The sequence below is a fragment of the Marmota flaviventris genome, chromosome 11 (genome assembly GCF_047511675.1).
Source record: "Marmota flaviventris isolate mMarFla1 chromosome 11, mMarFla1.hap1, whole genome shotgun sequence".
In the NCBI taxonomy this organism is placed as follows: Eukaryota; Metazoa; Chordata; class Mammalia; order Rodentia; family Sciuridae; genus Marmota; species Marmota flaviventris.
Window position 1 is genome coordinate 32,846,137 of NC_092508.1, and position 19,632 is coordinate 32,865,768.

At 37.7% G+C, this 19,632-nt stretch overlaps 2 protein-coding genes across 5 annotated transcripts in view; both read right to left on the reverse strand.

Moving 5' to 3' along the window:
* Nucleotides 1-4,094: 4,094 nt before the first annotated feature.
* On the reverse strand, nucleotides 4,095-4,544 carry LOC114097935 (fatty acid-binding protein, heart-like). Its single transcript, XM_027942020.2, has one exon. The coding sequence runs from the start codon at nucleotides 4,517-4,519 to the stop codon at nucleotides 4,118-4,120; it is 402 nt and encodes a 133-aa protein (XP_027797821.2). The 5' UTR covers nucleotides 4,520-4,544; the 3' UTR covers nucleotides 4,095-4,117.
* Nucleotides 4,545-16,020: 11,476 nt separating this feature from the next.
* Nucleotides 16,021-19,632, reverse strand: part of Nop58 (NOP58 ribonucleoprotein) — a 30,601-nt gene continuing 26,989 nt past the window's right edge. For all 4 annotated transcript variants that reach the window (XM_071618899.1, XM_027941895.2, XM_071618901.1 and 1 more), the window contains 3 exons: nucleotides 19,067-19,200; nucleotides 16,895-17,034; nucleotides 16,021-16,298 (listed from right to left, as the gene is read on the reverse strand). In XM_071618899.1, the coding sequence (XP_071475000.1) occupies nucleotides 16,248-16,298; nucleotides 16,895-17,034; nucleotides 19,067-19,200 (325 nt within the window). In that variant the 3' untranslated portion in view covers nucleotides 16,021-16,247. The remainder of the gene's footprint in view (nucleotides 16,299-16,894; nucleotides 17,035-19,066; nucleotides 19,201-19,632) is intronic.

Below are 19,632 nucleotides of genomic sequence, written 5' to 3' on the forward strand. Positions count from 1 at the left end.
TACTGAGGATTGAACCTAAGGCCTCATATATACTAGACAAGTGCTCTACCATTAAGATACACCACAACCCCAACCCCTAGTTTAGGTGAAAGAAAAGGTTTCATGATTGGGTTTTTAACATTGGCGATCTGTGATCAACAGAATTTATATGGTTTCTACTTTTAGAAGGCATTAAAATTTGCTAGACTGTGGTTTAATAGAGGTCCTGCTTGTATGGTAGAGAAATGACCAGGATCAACTCAACTCTCAGGATCCCTGAAAGTCCCTCCCTTCCAAGCCTGGAGGATGTGGTTTTACCCTCGGGCTCCAGCCAGTCGCCTACAGATGGCTAAAGGGAAGAAGGAGGCAATTACCTGGCAGTGTGCCAGCCTCACCCCACCCCCACCTCCCCCTTTTTGGAGCCTGAAATTCCTGGCAGTAAAAGAAAGGATTTCCTCCAGAACACAATTACAGTAATGCTCTGGCTAGCCAGTCCCTAGTTTTCACAGGGTGGGAAAACATCTGTGATTTGGAAAGGGAGAAGAAAACCCAATCACAAGAATTGATGAGAAATGAAGGCAAACTCTGAGGAAGAATGTGAGAAAGAGAAAAGCACATCTAGAGCACGTAGAGAATGAAGAGCAAAGTCATAAATATCTATTTGTGCTTTCGTTTCAATCATTACAGATCATGTAAGATCAAATCAGGTCATTTGCATTAATTCCAATCAGCATTGCATAACATAATATTTCTTCAACAAATTAAACAGGTGGGAGCTGCAGTTGTAATTCTGTCACCATAACTCTTCTGAGATTACAGTTCTTCTGCTATAAAATGAAGATGAGGCATTAATTAATAAGTGATGTTTTGGCCTGAGGTATAAAGAATAATAATTGGAAGCTTATGAACTATGTACAGAGAACTGATGCAACTCAAAGAATTTGTCCATTCATACTTCTCTTCCAACTAAGTTTCTTACTGGAAAAACCCTACTGATAACATTGTTGAAACCACAAAACTAAACTACAAAAAAAAAAAAAAAAATGCCTCTTAGATGGGCTCAGTGACATGTGCTTGCAGTTCAGCCTAAAGAGGCTGAGGCAGGAGAATTGCTTGAGCTAAGGAATTTGAGGGCAGCCTAGGCAAACTAGTAAGACCACATCTTGAAAACAAGCCAGGTGCAGTAGCACATACCTATAATCCCAGAAGCTCGGAAGGCTGAGGCAGGAGTATCTAAAGTTCAAAGCCAGCCTCAGCAATTTAGTGAGGCCCTGAGCAACTTAGAGAGATCCTGTCTCAAAATAAAAAATAAAAACGGGCTGGAGATGTGACTCACTGATTAAGCACCCCCTCTCTCAATCCCTGGTACCTCTGCTCCCCCCCCCCCCCGCAAAAAAAAGAAAACAACAACAAATTCCCTCATGAACTCTGCAGGCAAAAAACAAACAAGCAATAATAAGATGAACAGCCAGCATCACTGCCTATAGCTTTGTTTATTTTTTAAATTTTTTTTGCTGTTGGGAATTAAACCCAGGAATGCTTTACCACTGAACTATATCCCCAGACTATTTTTTAAAAATATTTTTAGTTGTAGATGGTCACAATACCTTTATCTTATTTATTTTTTACGTGGTGCTAAGGGTGGAACCCAATGCTTCACGTGTGATAGGCAAGTGTTCTACCACTGAGCCACAAACCCAGCCCCTGACTTTTTATTTTTATTTATTTTTTTTTACATTTGAGACAAGTTCTTGTTAAGTTGTTTAGGCTGGCCTTTAACTAGCAATCCTTCTGCCTCAGCCTCCCAGGTTGCTGGAATTATACCACGTGCCTGGCTAGTTTATGTTTTTGTCTTTTTTTTTTTTTTAATGAAAATGTGAGACAATGACACAGGCATTTTTTTTTTTTTTTTTAATGAAACTATGGAAGGGAACAAAGAACAAAAATCTTACCACCCTCTGATTTCCAAACCTCAAATCCCTGTCTCCAAAGGTGGCAAATGTTAATAGTTTCTTGTACACAGGTCATAGGGATAGGGGTACATACACATTGCTATGGTTTGGATATGGGTGAGTGTATGCCTGAAAGATTCACATGGTGGTCAGTGTGGCAATGTTGAAGATACAATTTTAAGGCAGTCCTCTTGGGTTAATTCTTTCAAGAGGGGTTGTAGTAAAAATGCAAGATCCTCCCCACCCTCTGGCTTCCTGTTTATGTGATCACTATTTATCTACACACTCCTGCCATGATTCCATCTGCCACGAGGCTCTCATCATAAACCAAACAAGTAGGGCCATCCACTTTAACTTCAGCTTCCAAATCTGTAAGTTAAATAAACTTATTTTCTTTATAAGTGTTCAGCTTTTGGCATTTTGCTGTAGTAATGGAAGACAAATTAGTACACATATCTTTCAAAATATTTTACAGGGCTGGGGTTGTGGCTCAGTGGTACAGTGCTTGCCTAGCATGTATGAGGCACTGGGTTCGATCCTCAGCACCACATAAAAATAAAGATACTGTGTCCTCCTAAAACTAAAAAATCAATACTAAAAAATGTTTTCAAAAAAAAATATTTTACAAACTAGTTCCATACTGTTCTCTGCACTTTGCTTTTCCCACTATAATAGTTCATCTAGGAAATCCATTTGTATTTTAAACGGCTAAATTTTAAAAAGTATTTTAATACCTTTATTTCACTTATTTATTTTTATGTGGTGCTGAGGATTGAACCCAGATTCTCGCACGTGCAAGGAGACCACTCTACCACTGAGCCACAGACCCAGCCCCTAAACTTGTTTTTTATACTTTTATTTTACTGATTTATATGTGGTGCTGAGGACCGACCCAGGGCCCGGCATGTGCTAGGCAAGCGCTCTACCGCTGAGCCACAACTCCAGTCCCTTAATGGCTAAACTTTTTAGTCATAAGATGAACTACTAGCCATATTTATGGGATATTATAGTTGTTTCTGGTTTGTTTTGCTATTATAAACAAGTGCTTTAGTGACTTGCGTGATTATATATGTACAAAACTAGCAGTAGCATTGCTTGGTTGGTATTTTTACTTTTCATAGCTATTAGGTAAATATTCTCCCTTCAAGCCTCAGTACTGCTGAGAAAAAAAAAGAAAGAAAGAAAAAGAAAAAAAAGAAATATTCTCCCAGTGCTCTGGACAACAAAGAGTATTATTTATTTGGCAATTTAACAAAGTATAACTTTTCTTACATTCTTTGATCATTCATCTATGTATACTTTTTATCCTAGAACTGCCTGTTACTTTTTTTCATCTTAATTTTCTTATTCTCTTTACATAGTAAAGAAAATATTTCTTATATTTTGACTATCCTACAGTATTTTTGCTAACCAAGAAGTATTTTTCCTACACATTTTTTTTTTTTTTAAATGTCTGTGATACTAGGGACTAACCCAGGGGCATTCTATCACTGAGCTACATCCCTAGCCCTGTTTTTTAAAAAAATATTTTGAGATAGGGCCTCACAAATTGCAGAGGCTGGCTTTCAACTGCGATTTTTCTTCCTCAGCCTCCTGAGCCACTGGGATTACAGGCATGTGCCACTGCGCCTAGCCCTAGCCCTTTAATTTTTAAATTTTAAGACAGGGTCTTGCCAAGTTGTCGAGGTTGGCCTTGAACTTGCAATCCTCTTGCCTCAGACTCTCTAGATAATGGAATATGCCATGTGGCAGGTGCTGCTATGCCTGGCTATCCAAAAGTTTTAATATAGTCAATTTTATTAATCTTTTTATTTCTTCTTCCTTTTGTATTATATTTTGTGAAACCAAACCTAGGACTTCATACATGCTAGGCAAATACTCTATCACTGAATTTTTTCCTATTTTCTGAATTTCTTTTTTTTTTTTTCACATCACCAGAGGCAACTGCAGGGCCTCTGCTCTGCTTTACTGACTTTAGAGCATATTTGGATACAGTTTAAAAAAAAAGAAAAGAAACACATACATACACAATGGAAACTGGGGATCCAGGCTGGTGTCACCTGATCCCAGAAGAATTCCCCAAAGTAGGTTTATACAAAATGCTAGAGGAAAAAAATGAGGCAATGTGGTGCTGAGTCCAGGGGTGGCCAGTTGACAGAGGAACAGTCAGTGACAGTGCTGGTGGGTCATGCCTCTTTCTCGTAAGTGCGAGTGCACACTACACTGCCATGGGTGAGTGTCAAGATGAGTTTCCCATCATTTAGCTCCCGCAAAAGCGAAGTTTCTTGCCCGTCCCACTTCTGCACGTGGACAAGTTTTCCTCCATCCAGCGTCACATTGGACTTGACCTTCCTGTCATCTGCTATAGTCTCATCAAACTCCTTCCCCAGCTGAAAACTGATCTCCGTGTTCTTGAAGGTGCTCTGTGTTTTTAAGATGATGGTGTCCCCATTCTTTTCGATGATTGTAGTGGGCTTGGTCATGCTGGCCACTTGCCTGGTAGCAAAGCCCACACCAAGTGACTTCATGTAGTCATTGAAATTCTTGCTGTCCACTAGTTTCCAGGTGTCCATGAAGGCGTCCACCATGGTGAGGCTGGGCTAGGCTGAGAAGCAAGCTGCGAGAAGAAGCTTGTAGACTCCGGGACAGCCCTGTTTTCTGAATTTCATGTTGTGCTTTCTCACCCCATAATTATAATTTTCTCTCTCCCTCTGAAGACCTTAATGATTTAATTATTAAGTTTTGTTCCTTGGGCTTTTAAAATTGGGTTTGAATTTTTTTCTTTGCTACACTTTTGGGGGCACTGATGAATTGAACCCAGGGCTTTGTGCCTGCCCTCTATCACTGAACTACAATCCAACCCTGCTTTGCTACATTAATTCTAAGTGTAAAACAAACAAAAACAGACAAAAATATTTTTGAGTGCATGACAGGAAAATATATTTGATTCAACAACTTTTTTTTTTTTTTTTTTTTGTTAATACTGGGGATTTAACTCAGGGGCACTCAATCACTGAGCCACATCCTCAGCCCTATTTTGTATTTTATTTAGAGACAGGGTCTCACTGAGTTGCTTAGTGCCTTGCTGTTCTGAGGCTGATTGAACTTGTCATCCTCCTATCTCAGCCTCCTAAGCCGTTGGGATTACAGGCTTGCTCCAATTTGACTTTTTAAAAACTATGTGGGCCAACATTTTATAAAGCAAATAAAAATATTTTTGTACACAAATCTGGACCCAAAGTAGGCAGTTTACAATCTCTGATCCATGAACTCAAGAATCCTAATTTTCCTTCTCATCTTTGAAAATGTGACTGTTAAAAAAGATTTAGTTTAAGATGGTGGGGCTGGGGATGTGGCTCAAGCGGTAGCGCGCTCACCAGGCATGCGTGCGGCCTGGGTTAGATCCTCAGCACCACATACAAACAAAGATGTTGTGTCCCCGAAAACTAAAAAATAAATATTAAAAAAAAAAAGATGGTGTATGACAGTTACAATGCTCCTAAAACAATCCAAAATGTCTTAGGTTGAATTATGTAAAATTACCATTTTTATAGGTCAAAAGTAGTCAAACATTGACAATTTCACATAGTTCAACCTAATGTAAGTGGAACAAACGTAGCAAAAGTCTAAGTTGGATGCTCCTGATCTGTGAGGAGCTCTTCTCCATACTACTGTTGATTCAGGACCCCAGGCTTCTTCTTTTTTTTTTTTGGTACCAGGGATTAAACTCAGGGGCACTAGACCACTGCCCTATTTTGTGTTTTATTTATACAGACAGAGTCTCACTGAGTTGCTGAGCACCTCGCCACTGCTGAGGCTGGCTTTGAATTTGCAAGTCTCCTGTCTCAGCCTCCCGGGCTGCTGGGATTACAGGTGTGTGTCATCGCACCCGGCTTCTTCTACCTTGTATCTTCTTTGACAGTATCTCCAAAGTCACTGTGTCTGCAAGGGCCAGCATCTGAAGATTGAGACTTAAGGAGTGTAATGTTGTTTTTTTTTTTTTTATGAAACAGACCTTAAGTGATGAGCATGGCTGCCACCCATTACCATCCCATTGGTTAGAATTCATCGACAGGGCCACATCTAAATGCAAGGCTGAGGAATAGTGTAGGTGTATGCCCAGAAATAAAGAAAATGAGTATAATAAACAGGTGGCTGCTAGATACCACAAAAATTGACCTAATTCCTGTTATGATTTAGATATTAGGTATCCCTCAAAAGCTCATGTGTGAAACTATGCAAGAAAATTGCATGAAATGATTGAGTTATGAGAGCCTTAGCCTAATTGGTGCATTAATCCACTTCAATGGATTAACTAGGTGGTAACTGTAGGCAGGTAGGGTGTGGCTGGAGGAAGTGGGTCTCTGGGGACATGCTTTTGATATATATATTCTGTCCCTGGAGAGACGAGTCTCTCTCTCTCTGCTTCCTGGTTTCATGTCCTGAGCTGCTTTCCACCATATGTTCAACCTCACCTTAGGCCCAGAGCAATGGAGTTGGTAGTTTATGTACTGAGATCTCTGAAACCATGAACTCCAAATATACTTTTCCTCCTCAAAAATTGTTCTTATTAGGTCTTTTGGTCACGATGACCCCCCCCCCCCAAAAAAAAAAAAACCTGACTAAAACATACTCCCATTGACTTCTCCCCTGGAATCTTTAACTCTTGCATTTTCCTGTTTTCTAAGTAGAACAGAGATTGAATAATAATAATACTTAAGTGTTCAGTTTATAAGGAACTTTAAAAAAACATATTTTCAGCTGTAGATGAACACAATATCTTTATTTACTTATTTTAAAATATTTTTTAGTTGTAGATGAACAATATCTTTATTTTTACTATTTTCTTATATGGTGCTGCAAATTTTAAAAAAATTATTTTTTTATATGGTGCCTGCCTCACACAAGCTAGGCAAGCATGCTACCATTAAGCCACAATCCCAACCCTATAAGGAACTTTTGCATAAATGATGTTTCCTGGATAAACAGAAATTTATGTCTGCTTTACAGATAGGGAAATGAGAGGGCACAGGTTGACTTGTTTAAGGACACAAATTAATAGATGGTGAAATCAGTTCATGACAATAGCAAGGACATTCCATAGCGACTTTTGGTTTATGCAGCACTTTAACATGTACTATTTTCTTTGACCACTAGTGCAGGGCTCTTTCCTTTCTGACAGCCATCTTGTGGCCTCTCCATCATGCTCAGTTGGTTATTAGCTTGTTGCTGGCCCAGCAGATTTTAAGATATAAATAGATGCACTTGTTGTCTGCTTGATTCTTTTCCTGGAGTCAGACACATTTAACCCTGCTAGGAACCAAGGCGTTCCCTTCTTGGCTCAGGTTAAAAAGGTAGCTTTATGAGGCCCCAAGAATGCACCTGATGGGCTCCCTTCATTTTTATGGCACAGAAAAGCTCTCCAGGTCAGTACCAAATTGCCAGAGCTCCAGGGACAAGTTTGGGGTGGGGAGATGGAGTACAATGTGTTGCTGCTGTATTTCCAGCTCTATTACCTGGCATGGCTCTCTTCTGCTCTCTAATTTTAAATGTGTAGTATCTTGTGGCTAGAAGAGAGGGGAGAAGGATGGTTTCTTTTCCATAACACAACTTACACTTCATAGCGTTTGTCTGCTTTGCATAATTTCATAATTCTTTACTTGAGATCTCTATCTGCTGCTTCCCTGCTTTCCCCCTTCCTCAAGAAGGGCTTAAATGAGAACATGTCTACTCATTAGGATGGCTGGAGGTCTGAGGTTCATTCTGGGAACTCCCTATAGGCGAAATTGCTCCAGTTCTCCCTGCTATCTAATGAGTGCCTGGCCCAGTGAGTGTCCCAAATACTTGTTGGCCAAGAATGTCATAAAGACCTTGGAAGTTTTCAAAGAACTCAGAATTAAAGCAAAATAAATACCATGTTTTTGCTTTTTAAAATCAGATTTTTATTATGATCATTTAAAGTATACAGAAAAAAATGAATAGTATGAATTCCATATACCCAAATGCCACATATTTCAACAATTGTTTTCCATTTTTGGCGGGGTACTGGGGATTAAACTTGGGGGCTCTCAACCACTGAGCTACATCCTCAGCCCTATTTTTTATTTAGAGAAAAGGTCTCACTGAATTGCTTAGCGCCTTTCTTTTGCTGAGGCTGGTTTTGAACTCTTGATCCTCCTATCTCAGCCTCCTGAGCCACTGGGAATACAGGTTGCTTGCCATATTTGCTTCATCTATTTATATATTCATCAATTTTGCCAAACCATTAGAAAATGATTGACAACAGGGTATTTCTCTCCAACAGAATGCATCTTTAAAAACTAAGAACATTCTCCCAATTGTCACAGTACCATTACCACATACAAAACAAGTTAACTAACTTCCTGAAATCAATCAACATGGTTTAAATTAAAATTTCCCTGTCTCATGCTGGTGTTGTACCTCAGTGGTAGAGCACTTGCCTAGCATGCATGAGGCACGGGTCTGATCCCTAGCACCACATAAATTAAAAAAAAAAATAAAATAAAGGTATCGTGTCTAACTACAACTTAAAAAAATTTAAAACAAAAACAAAAACAAAAAAAAACTTGCCTTGTCCAAGCTTTTGTTTTTTGGAACCAGAGTAAATAAAGGTTCACACATTGCATTTGACTCTGTCAAGTTCCTTTTTAATCCAAAGCAGGAGTCAGAAAATCTTTCCTATAAAGGAATATATAGTAAAGATTTTAGGCTTTATGAGCTATATGTCTTCATAAATACTAAATTCTGCTGTGGAAACACAAGCCAGACATATAGCTATAGATACTTCTGAAGTGAATGGGCATGGCTATGTAGTATTAAAAATTTATTTGTAAAAGTTGGCTTTGCCTAGATTTGGACCTCAGATTGTACTTTGCCCACCTGATATAGAAAAGCCCCTCTTCCCCACATTATTTCTTTTTAAATATATATATATATATATATATATATATATATATATATATATATACACATATATATATATATATATATATATATATATATATTTTTTTTTTTTTTTTTTTTAATTTGAATTCAGGATGGGTGTGGTGGTGCACACCTGTTAATCCCAGCTATTCAGGATGCTGAGGCAGTAAAATGGCAAGTTTGAGGGCAGCCTGGACAGTTTAGGAAGACAGTCTCAAAATAAAATTTAAAAAGGACTGAGGATGTAGTTCTGCAGTAGAGTACTTGCTTACCTTTTGTGAGATCCTGGGTTCAATCACCAATACCGAAAAAAAAATTATTATTACTTTTTTTTCTAAGCAATATATACACTAATAATGACATAATGAAACCAGTAGTCCTATATCCTCCACACCCCCCTTAATTCTGAAGCAGCAATCATAAGTAGCCTGTCCCCATTTTAATGTTACATATTCTGATCTGATTGCTTTCTGCGATTCCAATAGATGGATTCAAATGTTCAATTAAATGTGTAAAAAAAATTATATTGGGGATTGGTCTCAGGGCTTCTCACAGACTGGAAAGCTCTGTACCACTGAGCTACATCTCCAAGGCCCTTTTGAGATAGGTTCTCACTAAGTTGCCCAGGCTGGCCTCAAACTTGCAATCCTGCTCACCCTCCCAAATTGCTGGAATTACGGGAATGTACCACCATGCTCAGCCAACACTTTTTATAAGACAAACTATTTTCTCCATATTGCTAAGAGAAAAGGGCAAACCTAAAATCCTTGGAATATGCCAGCACACTGGGTAAAGTGTGATGAAGGTCTCTTTCAGACCAAAATCTTCATTTGCAGCGATAGAGCTGTACTAGACAATCTGATTCCTTTGGCCTCTAAAATCTCCTATTCTCCTCTGCTGGTACTAACAGACACATCAAATTTTTTGAGGAATTTATTGTCATTTTCCATTGTCTCATTTCCTTAAGTATCGTGACATCTACATAATCAGGGGTTGTAGTGTTTATGAGCATTTGTTCACCTTTGGTCACTTTTATAAGGGATGTCATCAAAGCTATGCTAATAATAGTGTGTCTTCCAACTCTGAAGGCTGCATTTTCTGCTATGATATAGGACTTGACATTGTAATGGCTGACTTGACCGGTGGAACCACAGGTGTACAAACACACTAGGCCAGATCTTGGGAACTACATCCAAAGCTATTATTGCTTGGTGGCCTGCTAGGTCTTTGGGTTTGGTTTAAATCACAGAATAGAAAATACTAGCATTGGGATCCTCAGGTTCACTGAAAAAGCTCTGGTGACAGCTATTTCAACCTGTCTCTGCAAGGGTAGCCCACACAATTTATTTCTAGAATCAAACCATTTATTTATTTATTTTGAAATTATAAGATTCTCTTTAGGCTACTAAGAAAAATGTTCCAACATAAGAGTAGCTTGCATTTTTCAGAATCACTGGCCACTGGCCTTAGAGGCAAAATGCCTTCAATATTCCCATATCCCATTGTTCCCAATGATTTAAATGGCATCAAACAAGTTCCTTAACATGTTATCAATTTCCTCATGTGTAAGCAGGCAAGATGATAGAATCTGTTAGAAAGGGTTGTTAGACTTAAGTTAATTAAAGGGCTTGAGGAATGCTGGATACAGAGTAGTAATCAATAAAATGTTAATTATCCTTTTAGGCTTATTACTTTGAATTTTCCAATTAAGTGATGGTAGACCAGAATTACTGCTTGTTAAAAGTAGTGCAGGATGTTCACTGCAGAAAACCAAAAAATCAGGGGCAGACACCTCCTAGTCATTGACTTATATTCCCCAAAATCTTCTGGTACTTCAGCATTACAGTGTTGAAGGGATACCTTTTTCTAGTCACAAATTCCCTCTTTGGGTTAGTAGTTAAGGCTGAGTGGGAGTGTATGAGCTTCAGTATGATTTCAATGTTGTACTGATAAAGTAGAATTTTCTTATCCATCTTAGACTACAGAATTTTAAGAGGACACTATCCAGTTTAAAACCATTTGATTAAAATACCATTTTAAAAAAATGCTGCTGTGTCTAAAAGTGTGTAATGAGTAGGTGGGACAACTCTCTTAAAAAGATGAGTTTCTGAAATAGTGGCTTTCTAATATTGTTGGTTGGACTGAAAATTACTACTACGTTTTGAGCAAACTATCACTATTTTACACTTATCTATTCCCTTTGTCACAATAATTTTACATCTAAAAAATTTGCGGTGCTGGACATGGAAGTTAGGCCTTAATGCATGCTAGGCAAACACTGTACAACTGAACTACAACCCCAGCCCTATCCTATTTAAACACAAGCACATGATAAATGCACAAAAGGCATTCACTGAAGCTTTATGGCAACAAACAAAATCCCAAAACTAAACTTCAAAGAAAAGTACTAAATAGTAGAGATGCTTGAATATTGTTTTAGTCAGCTTTTTTGATGCTGTGACCAAAAGACCTGACAAAAACAATTAGGAGGAAATGTTTATCTGGGGGCTCACGGTTTCAGAAGTCTGGATCCATAGATGGCTGACTCCACTCCTCAGGGCCCAAGGTAAGGCAGGACATCATGGCCAAAGAGTGTGGCAGAGGAAAGCAACTGGGAACATCACACCAGAAAGCAGAGAGAGACTAAGCTCACAAAATATATACATCAAAGGCACAGCCCCAATGACCCACCTCCTTCAGCTATACCTTACCCACTTAGTAATCACTCAGATAATCTCTGTGGGGGATTAATTCACTGATTGGGTTAAGGCTCTCATAGCGCAGTCATTGCATTGTCTCACATGTGCTTTGGGTGGACACCTAATATGTAAACCATAACTAATATGAAGCACCAGTCCTTGTTTATAATCAACCAAAATAAGTCAAGGATATGCTTGGTCATTTACATTTGTGGGACTAGTCATAAGTTTATTATCTAACTAATGTTTCTTTCAAATGATTTTGCATTACATGTGACCTTTTTGCTGTTTGTTACGTGCTGTTTCAAATGAGCCCACAAATTTAAACAACTGGTTTTTCCTCATTTTATACAAAATGTACACAGAACACTCACAGAAACAGGAATTAAATTCAAAAACTAAATTCTGATACACAGGAAACAATAATTCCAAGTTTTCTTTAACTATGTAGGAAGAACATTAGTCAGATTGTGCCCAGTCCCAATGTGCTTCTGAACAATTGACAGCAAAACAGTTCAATTGAGGCCTGATGGTGGTATCTTGGCCATAAAATTAGGTTCTAGTTTGGAGAACTGCAGAGCTAGGTAAGATAATGGAAAGAAATCCTCCTAGAAAAGGTACTGTCCCTTAACCATCATGAGCTGGAATTTGTCAAAAATGAGAATTCTTGCCAGGTTTGGTGGTCCACACCTGTGATCCCAGCTACTTGGGAGACTGAAGCAGGATGAGACCAGTCTGGGGAACTTTGAGATCCTGTCTCAAAGAAAAAAAAAAAAAAAAAAAATCTGGGGTTGTAGTTCAATGGTAAGGCACATGATTAGCAAGTGTGAGGGCCTGAGTTTAAACCCTCCCCTACCCCCATGTCCTCTGGGTATATCTAATCCCTACCAAAGCTTTTCGTACATTTCTAAAAAATTTCTCCTTAAAACCAACCCAAGCATCAAAATTATTAAATACTCCAGAAGATCTCTAGGAGAATCTGACACTTGCTTTAATAAATGTTTTTGAACAAAAACTTACTGAAACCAGGCATGATAGGACACATCTATAATCCAGCCATTTCAGATGTGTGCCACAATGAAGCCAGCCTTAGCAATTTAGTGAGGCCCTAAGAAACTTAGTGAGACCCTGTCTCAAAATAAAAAGTAAACAGGGCTAGGGATATGGCTGAGTGGTTAAGGACCCCTAGATTTAATCCCCAGTACCAAACAAAACAAAATCTACTATAAATTAGCATCTACAAGCAGTTGTTCACCATGCACATAAAGCCCAGGGTTCAATACCCAGTGCTAGGGGGAAAAAAGTACTTATAATGTTGTTATAATTAAAAAATAGTTAAGTTTTGACTTTTGGTGATGAGTTGCCATAGGATAAAGCAGATTAAAAACCTTAATACTGGCTCAACCACCTATGCCCTTAATATTAAGTTAATGGGGGCTGGGGTTGTAGCTTAGTGGTAGAGTACTTGCCTAGCACAGGTGAGGCACTAGTTTTGATCCTTAGCACCACATGAGAAAATAAATAAAAAATTCTTATTTTTTTAAAAGTTCATGCTGTTCTCAAGGCATCTGCAGAAAAACCAGAAAGGGCATTCTTTAATCAGAATAACACATAAAATTAGTAATTTCTCCATGAGCCATATACTCATTAGTGAACATTAAAGCCTATTTTATGCCAGGAACAATTGCTGATAGTAAGAAGAGTTCTACTGAAGATGTCAAGTAATGCAGAAGGAATTTTTTAACTCTTCACAAATACCTCATTCCTTTAAACAACCCAATTACAGATAAAGAAAAACAGGTTCTATGAGTTTAAATTATTTACCCTAGTACTTGGCTACTGTATGCACCTTCAACTTACACTACCTGAGACCTTGCTAAAAATGCTGTCTGTCATGGGTGCTAACCTAGACTTGATTCAGATCAATATAAGTTTGAGACACTTGGCCAAACTGCATGTCATTCTAAGTGATAGAGTTGGGATAAAGGATGAATCCAAGTCACAAGCTTTTTTTTCGGGTAGTGCTGGTTATTGCGCATGGCTGTGCACATGCCAACCAAGTTCTCTACCACTGAGCCACATTCCTAGCCATAGAATAAATGTTTTAAGAAAGGATTATTTTATGTGGGTTCATAGAAAATAATTCAAATTTGCTAACCAAAATTAGGTATAGGCAATCAATCAACAAGTACATGAAAAAATGCTCACCATCTCTAGCAGTCAGAGAAATGCAAATCAAAACCACCCTAAGATACCATCTCACTCCAGTAAGATTGGCAGCCATTATGAAGTCAAACAACAACAAGTGCTGGAGAGGATGTGGGGAAAAGGGTACTCTTGTACATTGCTGGTGGGACTGCAAACTGGTGCGGCCAATCTGGAAAGCAGTATGGAGATTCCTGGGAAAGCTGGGAATGGAACCACCATTTGACCCAGCTATTGCCCTTCTTGGACTTTTCCCTGAAGACCTTAAAAGAGCGTACTACAGGGATACTGCTACATCGATGTTCATAGCAGCACAATTCACAATTGCTAGACTGTGGAACCAACCCAGATGCCCTTCAATAGATGAATGGATAAAAAAAATGTGGCATTTATACACCATGGAGTATTACGCAGCACTAAAAAATGACAAAATCATAGAATTTGCAGGGAAATGGATGGCACTAGAGCAGATTATGCTTAGTGAAGCTAGCCAATCCCTAAAAAACAAATACCAAATGTCTTCTTTGATATAATGAGAGCAACTAAGAACAGAGCAGGGAGGAAGAGCAGGAAGAAAAGATTAACATTAAACAGATACATGAGGTGGGATGGAAAGGGAGAGAAAAGGGAAATTGCATGGTAATGGAGGGAGACCCTCATTGTTATACAAAATTACATATAAGAGGTTGTGAGGGGAATGGGAAAATAAACAAGGAGAGATATGAATTACAGTGGATGGGGTAGAGAGAGAAGATGGGAGGGGAGGGAGGGGGGATGGTAGAGGATAGGAAAGGTAGCAGAATACAACAGTTACTAATAGGGCATTATGTAAAAATGTGGATGTGTAACCGATGTGATTCTGCAATCTGTATTTGGGGTAAAATTGGGAGTTCATAACCAACTTGAATCTAATGTATGAAATATGATATGTCAAGAGCTTTATAATGTTTTGAACAACCAATAAAAAAAAAAAAAAAAAAAAACACCAAAATTAGGTATAGGTGGGTGCAGTGGCATGAGCCTATAGTCTCACCTAACACAGAAAGGCTGAAATTTAAGGATCATATGAGACAGACTTTAAGGCTTTTCTCAGGCCTGTAGAGAACTATGCAAAACCACTAGAAGTTTTTAGTTAGCATTCTCAGTCTAAACTTTTTTCAGATGTAAAAGCTTTTGAATATACCACTCTTGGTAGATCAATGAATTACTTTCATGAAAGGTGTAGTGGCACATGCCTGTATTTCCAGCAGCTCAGGAGGCTGAGGCAGGAGGATCTTCGTTCAAAACCAGCCTCGGCAACTTAGCAAGGTCCCAAGAAACTTAGTGAGACCCTGTCTCTGAATAAAATATAAAAAGGACTGGGCATGTGGCTCAGTGGTTGAGCACCCCTGGGTTCAATTCCTGGTACCAAAAACCATAAACAAAACAAACAAACAAAAGCCTCATACAATCTGGGACACATCCTACTGGGTACTACAAAACGACATTGTTTTCTCAAAGCAAAATAACCGCACTATTAAAGCTAACAGCAAACTAGGAATCTGAAGTAGGGTTATTGACTTGCTTGTGGTCACAAGAAAAGCAGAAATCAAAGCTAGAGTCTCTAGCTTCTAGCTTCTTCTGTCTGCCAAATGCTTTTATTGAATCTTACTTCAGCATTATGTCCACAGGATATAAAGAGGCAAGATATAATAGTTTGATAAACTTATGACTGTCATGATGATACAGAAAACAAGTTTCTGTTGGCATAATAAATACTATTTTAAAAAGGTAAAGATCTTTCTCTAGCATTCTTTTGTAAGTTTATGCCTCATTTCTACTGACATTTTTTTCTCTCCAACTGTTTTCCAAGTGACATTGTTTTTCTTTTTGGTACTGAAAACTAAACCAGGGTGTTTTAGTAAGTTACAAACACAGTTTCTTCCTTTTTCTAGAAGAGACCCTGAAATGGTTTGTTCACCTAATTTTAAATCTGAACATGAAACAAATCTTTATTTAAACAAATACAGAGCGTGGGTGGGTGGGTAGGTTATGAAAAATAGTCCAAAAAAGTAATAATGAGGTACTTAAATCGGTCCATCTTATCATAATTACAGCCTTCCAAAAGACTGTTTCAAATTAAGCATACCATTAACAACTTTTCAACTATAATGATCAAAACAATAATCACCAGATGTCAAATAAAATATAGAAAAGACCAAAGACTCACTACTTAAATGTCAAAAGATCACAGACCTGCCTTAAAATACAAAGAAAATATTTTTATTTATATATCAAAGACTCTAACAAATGTTGACATAATAAGGTTAACAAGAGTTGACATAAAGACACAAGTGTGAAAAGCTAGAGATGATTAATCACTGTTTCATTCAACCTCTCCTTGATGATTTTAGAGAGCATCTCTGGCATACTCCCAACCGAATCTTAAGCATGATGTTTCCAGGTGCCAAAATTGTTTCCTTTTCCATTAGTCCTCAATGTCTTTCTTCTTCTTCTTCTTCTTCTTTTTTTCTGGACTCTGAAATAAGCAACAAGAATGCTTTTGAAAGAGCTGCAATTGTATGCATGAGGAATAACTTTTCATTATAAAATAGATCAATGTCCCTTAAACACAAATTTGGGAGTAAGATTAAAATATAAAAATGACCCTGGAGTGTGGCTCAGTGGCCCAGCACTTGCCTTATGTGCATAAGGCTCTGGGTTCAATCCTGAGCACTTAAAAAAAAAAGTAAATCATGTTTTCTTCCTTCCTCAAAGCCAACTTTTTTGTAATAAGAAAATAAATTTGGAAAATGGTCTTTAAAATGGGAACCGTGGCACACGCCTGCAATCCTAGCAGTTCGCAAAGCTGAGAGGCAGAATACCAAGTTCAAAGCCAGCCTCGCAACTCTTCAAGGCCCAAAGCAACTTAGTAGGACCCTCTATCAAAGAAAACAAAATAAAAACCTGGGCATTAATAGTACAAATAAGACAATTTTATTTACTCCCCCATCAATGAAAACCATTTTTTTAAATGCTTACTCATTTCTCATAGAGAAGAGATTAAAATATGGAGACTCTGCCCACACTGAGACAGTACTGGTTAGTTAAAAAACAGGAATTATTTAAACATACAGGAATTGCTGTGCTGGTACACGGCTCTTCCTCAGAAACTGGTTCTTCTTTAATGTGTTTCTTTTTATCCTTTTTCTTCTTCTTCTTGGTAGATGTCTCTTCTTCTACTAGTACTACTTCTTCTTCCTCCTCCTCTTCAACTGAATTGGGTAAGTACAAAGATCTAACAATTAACATTCAACCAGACCTCAATCCACCCAAAATCTTCTTGGTTTTTTTTGGTCATTCTGGTCAACTATTCAATATTTATATCCATCTTGTAATTGAAAATGTCCTTCAAGGACTACTTTTTCTAATGCCATAAACTTTACAAATGATACAGATACAGCTCAGAGACACATACTTCTCTCTTAATCATGCAGTTACATATAAAACTTAGGACTAAAACAAAGGCTATCAGATTACCAATGCCATTGTTTTGGCAAGGAGGCAATTACATTAGAAATGGTTAAGAGATGGGCTGGGGTTGTGGCTCAGTGGTAGAGTGCTTGCCTAGCATGCACGAGGCACTGGGTTCGATCCTCAGCACCAATAAATGTAAAATAAAGATATTGTGCTCACCTAAAACTTGGGAAGGCTGAGGAAGAGGATTGCAAGTTTCAAAGCCAGCCACAGAAACTCAGGGAAAATATTCTAAATATTTCATTTAGGAAATAAAAAGGGGTGGATATAGCTCAGCGGTTAAGTGACCCTGGGTTCAATCCCTGGTACCAAAACAAATAAACAAACAAACAAATAAAAATATTTACCTTACTGGACTGTTACGGGAATTTAAAGCCTCTATTATGAATTTTATTTTAGGGGGAAAATGAAAATACAAAGCAAATAATACTATATACAATAGGAATTAGTGTTAAGGATAAAAATAAAACAGGAAGAAGAGGAATGTAGAAGGGCAATTACATATTGACAGTAAGACAGAGTGGTCAGGCAAACATCAAGACAAGGAAATGAATGATGGTATATCTGAAAGGAATACTCCAAGGAGAAAGAAGAGAAAATGGTAAGATTCCAAATATCTGGGGAGGGGTATTTAAGAAACTTCAAATAGGTCAATGTGGCTGGAATAGAGTAGAAATTTAGAACTCAAACAGAAAACTAATGTGAAGTAAGTATTACCTCTATGGCCACTACATATTTTCAAAGTAGAACAGAGAAGATCTGATGCCAGAATAGATTTGGATTATAAGAAAAAAGTTGAAGTTTACAGCCAAAATAACAAAAACTGCTACTTAGAGCATGGGAAAAATTGCAGGCAAAATATTAGGAATACACAAAGATCCAGTCACATTAATTTTGAAAAGCTTATCGTTTAAAAAAAAACAAAAACTGGTGAGGTGGGGAGATAAAATTTAGAATTCAGTGATTCAAATTCTAGCAATGAGTTTAGGGATTTTCTTGATTTTTCAATAAGAAAACAAAAGGAATTTAAATAATTGCCTGTGTCCATTCTTGATGACAGTATGTTTTTGACAACTAAGCCATTTAGAAACCAAATTGAAGGGCTGGGGCTGTAGCTCAGTGTACAGCGCTTGCCTTGACTGTGAGGGACTGGGTTTGATCCTTAGTACCATATTAAAAATAAACAAAGATACTGTGTTTTACTCTTTCTAGACTGGCAAGAACTCAATAAACAGGTGCATCTAACAAATGGGGCACTGGTTTAATCAACTTCATAAGACAGTTTGGTTGTCTGGTGAGTACTTATTAAATATCACTATAATAGCAACCTAGCATGCAAATATTCCAATTTATTAACCAAATAACAAAGAAAACCACTGATGTTAATAAGTCTACTTTCATTTAGTCATTTTCATGACTAAAAAATATCTTAACATCCAACTTAGAAATCACTTTATTCTTTTTTAAAAATTCTTAATTGCTAAAATAATGTACATAGAAGAAACTAAGTATTTTGGTAAACCTAGTTAAACACATAATTGTATGTATTTGAAGTTATGTTCTCACATTCCTATGAAATCTGATGCCTTTAACGATTCCACTTACTCGCACGGAACATAATGACATATTGAAACACCACTGGCTTTCACTCAATGGTAAAGGTGGATACTATTCCAAGATTCACAAAGTCTGTAATTTTTAAGTGTAAGAGTAAGTACAAGAGTGTATCATCATAATAGCATAAGTGGCATTTAAAATTTTTCAACCAACCTTTTACTTTAATCTTGGCTTTCTTGGCTTTCTTTTCAGTTACTTCCCCCTCTTTGTCTACCTGTTCTATTTTGCGTTTTTTAGAACAGGTTGGAAGTGTGGAATCACCAGAGGGATCATATGTCTTCACTTCACTAAAAGAAAAGAATTTTAGAAAATCCCTACAAATATCTGTAACTAAAATAATTCAAGACAAAAGAGAATGTCACTAGATGATACACAAGCATACAAGATAGCTTTATTTTAGTGGATTTGATGTCGTTCATGAGGACTTAAGTTTTCCCAAAGGTAAAAAGCATTGCCAGGTGTGGTGGCACACACCTGTAACTTGGGAGGCTGAGACAGGAGGATCTCAAGTTCAAAGTCAGCCTCAGCAACAGCAATGTGCTAAGCAATTCAGTGACACCCTGTCTCTAAATAAAATACAAAATAGGGCTGGGGATGTGGCTCAGTGATTGAGTGTTCCAGAGTTCAATCCCCAGTACCTCAACTCACCCCCCACAAATGGAGAAACATCTCCACAATTAGCAAGAAAGTAAAAACTGAATCCCATTTTGAGAAAGTTG